This window comes from Schistocerca piceifrons, chromosome 7 (assembly GCF_021461385.2).
Source record: "Schistocerca piceifrons isolate TAMUIC-IGC-003096 chromosome 7, iqSchPice1.1, whole genome shotgun sequence".
Classification (NCBI taxonomy): domain Eukaryota; kingdom Metazoa; phylum Arthropoda; class Insecta; order Orthoptera; family Acrididae; genus Schistocerca; species Schistocerca piceifrons.
The window spans coordinates 214444269-214455486 of record NC_060144.1 but is presented as its reverse complement, the minus strand read 5'-3'; the positions used below and the strand labels follow the sequence as shown (position 1 = coordinate 214455486).

At 46.4% G+C, this 11218-nt stretch overlaps 1 protein-coding gene across 1 annotated transcript in view; it reads left to right on the top strand.

Moving 5' to 3' along the window:
- The first annotated feature begins 427 nt into the window (after positions 1 to 427).
- LOC124709123 (flocculation protein FLO11-like) overlaps positions 428 to 11218 on the top strand; it is a 587789-nt gene continuing 576998 nt past the window's right edge. The window contains exon 1 of the mRNA XM_047240781.1: positions 428 to 2739. Coding sequence (XP_047096737.1) covers positions 772 to 2739 — 1968 coding nt within the window. The 5' untranslated portion in view covers positions 428 to 771. The remainder of the gene's footprint in view (positions 2740 to 11218) is intronic.

Below are 11218 nucleotides of genomic sequence, written 5' to 3'. Positions count from 1 at the left end.
CTAAAGCGCCTAGAACCGCTTGGCCACAGCGGCCGGCTGAGAAGCAACTTGACGCATTTCAAGTTTCTTTAGGTGGGATCTGGAAATGACAACAGGTCAGTTGGAAAGATGGTGTCAAGAACGGCGACAAGGATCAGAGAGGGTGCGGAAGTGTTGGCACCCCGGAGGATACGGACGTTGCGTGCCTGCGGCAGACAGCTGCTCCGGCAGCAGCCGTCCTTGCAGGCGCCCACCGGCTGTCCACAAGGATAGCTGGCGCTGCGCTGCACGGGGCGACCCAGTGGCGGCGGCGGCTACAGCCGTCTGGCTGGTCACATGACCGCGCCGAGCGCTCTCTCCAGCAGGCGGTAGCGGCGGCGGCAACCGCAGCCACAGCAGTCGCCAGTTACTGGGTGGCCGCCTCGCTGCGACCAAGCCTCCGAGCCGCCTGCGCCGGCACTGCTCGCCACCAGGTTCGCTGACCCCGTCTCCGCGGGTGCTCTCCTCTGGAAACTGCTCTGGCGTCTCTCTCGAGAGAAGTGAACAGTCTCCACCAGCAGCAGCAGCTCATTTGTGATCGTGTGCTCACACCTGTTCTCGCTGAAAACGCGCAGCGGCCGGTGTGAAAGTGCTCGAGTTTCAAAGTCAGTGAAACTGTGGTAATCGGAAAAGGCCAGTGTCGTTTGGGCCAGACAGTCTCTCGTTTGTGGAATGTCTGTAGGCAAAGTGTGCTCCTGACATTGAGCAGTTTCCTCCTCTCAACAGTGCGCAGAAACGCAAAAGATCTTTACAATGGAAGAAGTAGTGGCTAGATCCAGCAGCATCCCTCCACCACTGCCTCCCAAGACACGCAACAGGACGCAGCAGCTGTCCAATTCGTCCAACAGCAGCAGCAGCAGCGGCGAGATCCTCACCACGTTCACTTTCCCCGAAATGCGCAGCGTGAACCTGGTCTCCACCGCCCAACAGCAGCAACAGCAACAGATACAAGAGCAACAGCAACCGCAGGGGCACGTCGTGAAAATACGCATCAATCCGGAGCAGGAGTCTGTGGACTACACGCCTACGGACGGCTGCATAAGGATCAGTGTCAACGGGACCAGCTCGCACCACCACCACGAGACAGTCATAGACACATCGGTCGGCGGCGGCGACGACGCGATACTGCGCCGCAGCACCGGCGAGAAATCGTCCGCGACAGTGGTGACTACGTCGACGCCCGACCGCGGGCCCGGGGCGCCGTACTACTTTTACAACTCGTTCCCGTCGGCCAGCATGGTGATATCGAGCGGCCAGTCTTCTCCCAGCGACACGCTGGACAGCGGCACCTGCAGCGACCTGGACGGCAGCACGCCGCCACCGCTCCCCAAGAAGACGTCCGGATCGTCGCCGCCACCCCCGAGACCGGTCGCCGCCGTCGTCAATACTTCCTCAGCTCCGGGGGGCTCCACCGTGGTCGGGAACACAGTTACCGTCACGGTGAACGGAGGTGTCAGCGCCAGCACTTCTGCGCTCACCGCCTTCCACCAGCGCAACGGCAGCCTCACCAGCAGCGGCGCCGAGGTGGACTCCGAGGACGAAGAAGTGGACGACGACCGCATCAGCTGCGACTCACTCAACAGCCGCGAGCTGTCGTCACTCTCCGTCATCTCCACGACCGCCACCAACGATAGCGGCATTGTGCTCTCGCTGGGGGCTTCCGTCGATAAGATAACAGTGAACGCGCAGGATTGCAGCCCGTCTCTGACAGATAGCGGCATCGAACGCGACGCGCCTCCGCCGCCAGTCGCCAGCATGCCCGTGACCACGTCGCCGCCGCCTCCACCGCCGCCTCCAGTGGCAGAGGTCTCTCCGGCCACTCCGACGCCCCCTGCCAAGAGGCAGCGTCCGGAAGGCGGCTGCATCTTGCCACAGAGCTTGCTCAACGATATCCGCGAGCGCTCTGCCAAGCTCAACAGCGTGACCAACGGCAGCGGCATCGCCAACCATGGCAGTGGCTCTCTCAAGAAAAAGGTCACCAGGACCTGGAAGGACGCGACGCCAGCCTCTTCGCCCTCCACTGGGGAGGAAAAGGCGACGGTACAGCCGAAGCTCAAGCCGCTGAGCATCGTCCCGATCTACGACGACTCGACGCCAGTGAAGAAGCCGGCACTGGGAGCCACGCCAGAGACTGAGGAATCCGAGACCGACGGGACACCCCAACAAGTGGTACAACCTCAGCAGCAACCGCCTCCGCCAGTGCCGAAGAAGCCGACGCCGAGTCACGCCCAACAGAACGGCGTCGACCAGAAGGCAGCACCCCTTACGAAGAATGTGGTGATAGTGGAACGTAATTCGCCAACATCGGATAAGAAGATAAACTGCGTGGTCCAGGAACGCACGTACGAAGACCGCAAGAAAGAGTGGGAAGAGAAGCAGCAGCAACTGGCGCGTCAACAACAGCTCGCGGCAATTCGAGGGTCCTTCAAATACGAGGCTGACCGGTTCTACAATTTCCACCTGAACGAGCACGCGCCCGACGACAGTGTCATCGTCCCCACGTCGCCCACCACACCAACGGGCAGACGCGACTCCATCAGCTCCAACTGCTCCTCCGTTTTGTTGCAAGACGATGGCCTGCCCGACGCCGAAGAGACGTTCGCCGGCCTGAAGAACATCAGCGCCTCGTCGACCATTCGCAGCGCAAAGGGCACGGTGCGTGGAGTGAAGAACCGGGTGCGCGCCGGCATCGCCACCTTCCTCCAGATACAAGACACCAAGGTGAGTCGATGCGCCCTGCTGTGCTGCCTAACGCCCTCAGGGTAACACCTACCACACCGCTGCCTGCCGTGTCTGCAGTCCCTTTCTCAAAAGTGTGCCATTGCTTACAAGTGCGCGACTTGTTTTACTCGTGACAATCTGCGTAAGTGTTGTGTCGTTGTCGACTCGTGTTGCACAAATCAAAAAGTACAGTGTTCGATCTTTGTCGTGAGGGTATTTTTTTTTCCAGACCTTACAGGGTGGCTGGAAATGGTTTGTGTGAATGTGAGAAGTGCGAAGTTGAGTCATGGTTTAGATAGCGCACACGTATATCGATTCCAAAGTGACGTCATATTCTCCTTATTTGACTTCAATAATTGACAAAAGTCCATACGACCAACACAATCACGTGATTTCGATCTCAATGGCCAATGAAGTGATAAATACCTACACATTTCTCAAAACAACGCAAGCCGTAAAGTCCAAATTACATCTGTCTCCACAAACAAATTTACTAGCAACCTGCACATATTTTACAACTGATTCATAAGTCACCGTCGTTATCATGTTAGCAGGCCATTTGCGTCTCCATTTCAGGCGGTCCTTCGCTTCTTTCTCAATGCTCCCGTGGGTGCTGCCGTCCAGCCCACCATCCAGGATTTGAAATATCTTCCTATGTCGCCTCCTCTCCGCTTCCCCGTACCCTTCTAACATTGTTTTTTTATAAATCCGCCCGCCTTACTTAATACACGTCCTATCCAATTCTTTTCCTTCTTTTTATTACATTTAGTAATTGTCTCTTCTCTCCCTGTCTCCTGAGCATCTCTTCAATTTCACCCTTCCCATCCAACTTATTTTCTCCACTCTTCATCACGTCCACATCTTGAAAACCTCCGGTCTATCTGTGTCTTCTTTCCTCACTGTTTGCGTTTCAGCTCCTTAGAGGAGGGCACTTCATGCAAAACATTTTGCGGCCTTTCCGTCAAATCTTTGTCCATACTGCTGCATGAAACTATCTTTTTCTACAAAGTATTTCTTTTATCACTGCTATCCCGATTTTAATTTCTGTGCTACAAGTCAAGTCGCTTTCTCTTCTACTCCTGGGTATTTGAAGCTCTGCACAGGTTCTAATATTTTTCGTACACGAATATCTTTACCTTTTAATTTCGTCATACTACCGTTACTTTTGTTTTCTTTGCATACATTAATTCCATTCTTTAGGTGTAATCACCTCCAACATTCCCTGGCACAGTTGTTCATCCGTTGCTGGAAAATAAACGTGTCTAAAAAACACCACGTTATTCTTCCTATTCATGTCTGTCTCCCCCCCCCCCCCCCCCCCGAAAATGTTAGGGGACAGGCAAGTCTTGTCTTACTCTTTTTCCTAATTCAGTCCAATTGGATTAAGCAGTAAACAGTATATTTCCATAGACAATCTCTTTCACGCCCAGATTTTTTATTTATTTATAAATAAGTAAATGTACACACGTGCAAAAAAATTTCTATTTTACGTGAATTTTTCTGTGTTATGTGTGCCTAGTGATCACATGATAATGACCACGGTGGCCGAAATTAGATAACTGCGTTGGATGTATAGACTTTTACTTGATTAATACGGCCACATAAAAAGAAAAGTGGCTTTACTTGATAATTTTGTACAGGTCGTTTAGCCCAGTTTAAAGAAATTATTAAAAATAATTCCTCCTTAACTAAAGGGGTTGGGCTGTTTATAGTTCTTAGCAAGGCGAAGGTGTATGCCTCCCCGCACAAGCAAATATATGAATTGGTGATTGCTTCACTTCCGTGTGCAGTGTCTATTAAAAGCTTTTTACTTCTGTTTATAAATGGTTCAGAATTAGTACAGTTCATTTCACCGTGGATATTGCAGTTTTAAATAGTACTGCAGTAAACAAAGTTCTATCTGTGTTGCAAGTTCCTCTTAAGACGTAGTTTCAGAAGTTTAAACTTCCATCATCAGGCGTTCCACGTTGACAATGAAAGCCAAAACGGCTATGCTAGTGGTATATTCTTTGCCGTGTGGCTGTAGTTGTCCACGTTAATATAGCTGAAAATCGAGAGTTAATCCCCGAAACTGGTTTCATTATTAATAAAAGACTTTGTGGCAAAGATGGAATTGAATTTAATGTAGTTAACAACTGCCAAAGACAAGTGACACCTTCGATAAGCTTGAACAGTGTTATTACAATCTCTTTGTTACTCGGGAGGACGGCGATTCAAACCAGCGTACGGGCATCCGGATTTAGATTTTCCCTGATTTCCCTAAATAGTTCCAGGAAAATGCCGGAACCCTTTGAAAGGGCAAGACCGATTTCCTTCACCATCCTTGACACCATCCGAGCTTACGCTCCGTCTCTAATGACCTCGATGTCGACGGAACGTTAAACCCAGTCTTCCTTCCGTTCTTCCTGTGTTACGTGAACGTTGCCTTCTGTTACAATAAACAATAAAGAGGATTATAAAATCCTATGGGACTGTTGGCTGGGAGATGAAGAAGTTAGCCACGTAACTTTTCTTCCTTCCACACACTGACAACAACCCACCGTGTTTGTGTGTGTTATGTGAGTTCCGTGAAGATGTGTGGATCGTGGCTCTGTGTTGGTAAAGACAGCGATAGACCTTGAAACCCAGTGTTGGCATGTACCCCGCTTCTCTCGAATTGCAACAACGGGAGCGCCTAGCTAATCCTCCCAAATCCGACTGACGGAAGGAAGGAATATTAGGATTTAACGTACGTCGTCGACGATTTAATTAGAGACGAAGCACAATCTCGAATTGGAAGAACAGTGGAAACAGAAATCAGCAATTTTCATTTGAAAGGAGTTATACTGACATTTCCATTAATCGAGGTCGGGAATCCGGAGAATCTAAATACGCGCAGCTGGACAAGAAATTCGAACCGTTCTCCTTCTGAATGCGAGTCCAGTCACCTCGCGCGAGAGTCGAGGGAGAAAGTTGTCGTTAAACAGAAATAATGGTTTACAACGTCGAAAAAAATCGTAGGTTTCTCTTCCTTGTGGTCATTCTGCACATACTTGAAGTTTATTGTGCTGTTACCGTAGATAAATTATACCACGTTGCATCTCACGCTATGCGGCACTCACTGTAAGCAATGTTGTTTGCCCGAACATGGAAGGAATAAGTTTAGTTCAAATGAAATGTGTATCCGCGAATGTTATCTCTCATTGTAAACAGCGCAGGTGGGGTGATAATGAAGCTCCATCGCAACATTATTCCAGTAGAGTATAAACGATATTCCGTAAACCGTAGTCTGTTTGGTCAGTACTTCTGTGTAACTATGCTCGGACGTAGTGAAAACGATTTCTAATCTTGAAGGATTGTCATTCGTTACTATTCACACGCGTTAAACATGAGTAAATGAGTCAGTAAGCGATTTAAGAGCCCGTATTGTTTTACCGTGTATGATGAGAAGAACGTACACGGTTAGTGCAGGATCTCAACCACTGTGCGGTTAACAATTTGCACGTTCAGTATAAGTGCTAGAAGTGAAGTACAAGTTCATTACGGGAAGAAATTTTAAAACTGCCGAGAATCGATTTTGTTTCCTTCGAATTAAGAGCGTGTCCCCGAAATCCAATTAGCGAACCACTGAAACACGATGGATAATAGTGAGGAAAATGAATTACATTCGTGGTATTTCACTGACATTGACCCAGTATTTCGAGTTCAGAGAAGTCTTACGAAGTAAGAGTGATTTCAGGTGTGCCGCAGGGGAGTGTCGTAGGACCAATGCTATTCACAATATACATAAATGACCTTGTGGATGATATGGGAAGTTCACTGAGGTTTTTTGTGGATGATGCTGTGGTATATCGAGAGGTTGTGACAGTGGAAAATTGTACTGAACTGCAGGAGGATCTGCAGCGAATTGACGCATGGTGCAGGGAATGGCAATTGACTCTCAATGTAGACAAGTGTAATGCGCTGCGAGTACATAGAAAGAAAGATCCCTTATCATTTAGCTACAATATACCAGGTCAGCAACTGGAAGCAGTTAATTCCATAAATTATCTGGGAGTACGCATTAGGAGTGATTTAAAATGGAATGATCATATAAAGTTGATCGTCGGTAAAGCAGATGCCAGACTGAGATTCATTGGAAGAATCCTAAGGAAACGCAGTCCGGAAACAAAGGAAGTAGGTTACAGGACGCTTGTTCGCCCACTGGTTGAATACTGCTCAGCAGTGTGGGATCCATACCAGATAGGGTTGATAGAAGAGATAGAGAAGATCCAACGGAGAGCAGCCCGCTTCGTTACAGGATCATTTAGTAATCGCGAAAGCGTTACGAAGATGATAGATAAACTCCAGTGGAAGACTCTGCAGGAGAGACGCTCAGTAGCTCGGTACGGGCTTTTGTTGAAGTTTCGAGAGCATACATTCACCGAGGAGTCAAGCAGTATATTGCTCCCTCCTTTGTATATCTCGTGAAGAGACCATGAGGATAAAATAAGAGAGATTAGAGCCCACACAGAGGCATAGCAACAATCCTTGTTTCCACGAACAATACGAGACTGGAATAGAAGGAGAACCGATGGAGGTACTCAAGGTACCCTCCGCCACACAACGTCAGGTGGTTTGAGGAGTATAGATGTAGATGTAGAACTGTACACATACGAACTCGAACATCTTTGACGCGATCTGAAATCTGTTCGAATACTTTGGCTGCAACATACATTGCTTCAGGATCCAATTAGCAGGCGATTTAAGGGGAGGAAAGACTACTTTTAATCTTTTACTCTAGCAACAATGGGCGAGTTTGTGGCCGGATGCTTAAATGTTATCCTGACTTGTTGGCAGCGGTGCCGTGCGCAGTGACAGTGTCGAATTCGCTCGCTGTGTTGCCACCACCTGCTGCTGCCACGTAGGAACTTCCGAAACCGGAGACTTTCCACTGGCCTCGATTAGCGAGCCGAGCGTGACTGCGCGACACTCTCCGATGTAAGCTGGACCGCTGTACTTCTGTGGTTGCTTTTGAATGACCGTGGCGCTTGTTATCGTAAGGGATTTCTGCTTATTCTATGTCTTCTTCGGTTTCGACAGGCAGACATACTAAACCCGTATTGCAGCACTGCGAATCTGGAGCTAGCAGAATTGGAGGGAAATATTAAAATATTCCCATGAAACAACGTAGGTGATCGATAAGAACTTATCTAACACGTTTTTTCATTTGCCGCTTGACAGTTATTCAAGTTCTGCAAAGGTTTTGGAAATCTTGCCAGTCTCAATGTAACGAAACAGAGAGTGACTTAATTTATACCCCGACATCTTCTTTCTCTTTGTGATTACAAATGATACTGAATCGGAATCAGAGATATAAATGCTCAGGTCAGCGCAAAATCAGCAGCAAAATACGCCAGAACGTAAAAAAATAAAAATCTTACTGTAAATCAGGACACTAAACTGGCCAGTTTACGTTACAGCTAGGAGAGATGTCATATGGGACCGCGCCACCGATTTTTCATGTATTCTCACCAGTAAATATCAGTACCGTATGACATTCTTGGCTGGGATATCCCACTTGGTGGGTGCAGCCACCTAGCGGAAAGTGTGTTTTTCCTCCGTGCACACAGAGTCCTTTCCTTACGGATATGTGTGAGTTGTGTCGTATGTGTACTTGTTAGAGTGCAGGTGAGTGTAGTGGATGCGTCTACAGTGCAGTGTTACGTTCGTGCTGTAGTATGATGCTGAGAGAAACGAGAGGGTGAAACAGCTGCCAGCACATAGCCTGCTCCTCTCGAATAGCACCAAGGGATGCCGAGCTTAAAGTTTCCATCCGACGGGCGGATCACCATCAACAGTGTCGCATGCCCTCATTTCTTGAGGCACTGTGAAGGCGTCCGGAATTTTATCCAGTACATTGGCGCAAAGACTGGTGGTAAGGAACTTTACGCCACCTACCAGCCAAGTACTGACACTGAATATTTCATCCACCACTGGGAATCGAACCGGCTTACCTGCGAGTCCAGAGCCACAGTACATGTGTGCGTTAGCGACTTTAGCTCCGAAACGAGTCCATCTAAACTGTTCGTGTCACAGAACTTATCAATAACTTAATATAATATAACTCAATCGCCACAGTTCCGACAGAAGCCGGATTTCCAATTTCCATTCTTTCCGCACCTAATTGCTCACTGTTTGACTCACATACCGCTAACAGATATCTGCATGGCTGACAGACACGAGTCGTTGTGAAAGCTATTGAGCTGTATTCGTGAGTTAAGTTTTGAAGCCTCGACTCTTAAAGACAGTTTTCATCAGACGTGGTAACGATGTCACATGCATTCAGACTGTTTGTCCACGTGTTTCTAACGAAATTTCCTATATATTAATTAAAGTACAAGATGCAGAAAGAACATATCTAACAAAAATTAAAATGTTCAGCAGACGCGATAAACGTCATAGTTTGAAACACAAAGTTTGCACATGAAAAATTTCCGCAGCTTTGCAATAATGTTTAATCACAATATTGAAAGGAAAACTACTCTGACATGTGTCATATCAGACTATTATTGTGCATTTTTATTGTACATGTGCCCTTTTAAATCCGAATGAATTTTAAAAATTGTAATGAAGTAACCAATAAACTACGACAAAAAGATTTTCTAGTATTATTTCACATGATGGAATTAGGAATTGAGTGAAACTAAAAAGAGCCTTCAGAAAAACTTATGAATATAGTAATTACGTGAAGTTTTTCATCTCATTCATTGTCCTCTCCTTTTGTGTATGTTGTGGGACATTTGAAAAGTGTCTCATAAAATTCTTAGCACCCAGCAGGAATATGGTGTACACGTTTTTACAGATCCTTCATTTTTATCAGCTACCAGTGATGTATGCTTTCTAGTGAGGAGGCTCGGAGGTTGTTGTAGTATATAAGAGAAAATGTGTGCTTTTCTAATAATAATAATAATAAAAAAAAGCTTCGCTCCTGCTGTCTCATCTGATCGCCTCTGTTTTATAATGCGTGGACCAACGTGCCTTGAAATCTAATATACCCTCTGAATTCACCTCTTTTATGAAGAAACTGTAGCCCTGTGGCACCTCCACAACAAACTCTTCTCAGCATTGTGACATAAGCGGCAAATGTGCTACGTAGTTGAACTGCCAGATGCAGAAAGAATATCTTACTTTGCAGAAAGGAAACAATCGTGCTAGATATGTCGGTTCTGCATCTTCTGTTATAATCAACAGCCAGCGGAATGATGTTCCAGTAGGTATATGTGTGATCTTTCTGCACAACGCATGGCGTTAAACACCAGCTAACGGTTGATTTTAAAAAAAATGAAAATTTAATATTTTGTTGGATAACCCGTTTCTGCATCTTGTAGTTTAATTGGTTTGGCAACTCCTCTCATATTATCGTGTTTACTCGTGTTCAGTACCAAAAGAAGCACTTCTTCCGTTAAGATTAGGCCGTTTATTCTCTAGTCACATGTCACCCTCCATCAGTTCATGTGCTATGAAGACATGATTTCGACCTTCGATTACAATCAAAATTTCACTGCTGAATTACTTGTCGAATCAGTTCATGTTTGTTCATGTGTTCTAAGACACAAATACTTTTGGTCGTTCACAAAGTTTTCCTAGTTTGAATGCACTCCGCCTGCGATACACATTGTAATTTGTGTAAAGCGGTTATAAGAAAACACGAGAAATAATTTATCCACAATAACATCCATTCCGTCTCTCTGTCCGAACAGGACTCAAAAGGCCCAACGGTACCGACAACCACCGTCTCACTCTCAGCCGATAGACGTCACTAGGATAACATCCATTAGCGTCCACTTAATCATAAACGCTGCACAAATCTCGATCGGCGAAGGGAAAGAGCAAGCATTGATGTGAAACATTGTTCCATTGTCACTGAACCTTGCACTGCGCTTTTGTAAGGTAAGCTGTAGTCAGTCCATTACACTACTTCTTGACAATATCAGCATGCATTCGTCACAAATATGTGACTCTGTCCTCTAAAGACGGGATGTTATTAGTGAAAAGGAAATTTCCTCATAGAAAGTAGGACAGCTGCAGCCTTACTTTTTCAACTGCTTCACATTCGGAGGTAAGGGAGATACGTAAATTAATTCAGCTATTACATCTAAATCCCATAAACTAGAAAATGGTGATTTGGTGCAAGAATTGCGTCAGACTGGCTTTCTTGGAATGAATACAAAGTAGCTATGTTGTATTCTGAAATATCTTTCTGTTTATCACTACAGAACATTTGCAACTAATGAACTAACGAATTTTCGACAGAACTCTGAGGAATATGTTTTTCGCCCGATGTGTTTAAATAAGTATAAATCCTTGTCGGCATTTAGGAAATTTGTCAGTTGGTTTGAAATTCTAACAATCGGTTTCCCATAGCCGACTGCCCAATTTCTATCTTTAAGTGTGCATGTGTCAAGCGCATCATGTTTGTGATCCATGATAAGCGCATCTCTGTCCAAAGCTGACAGCT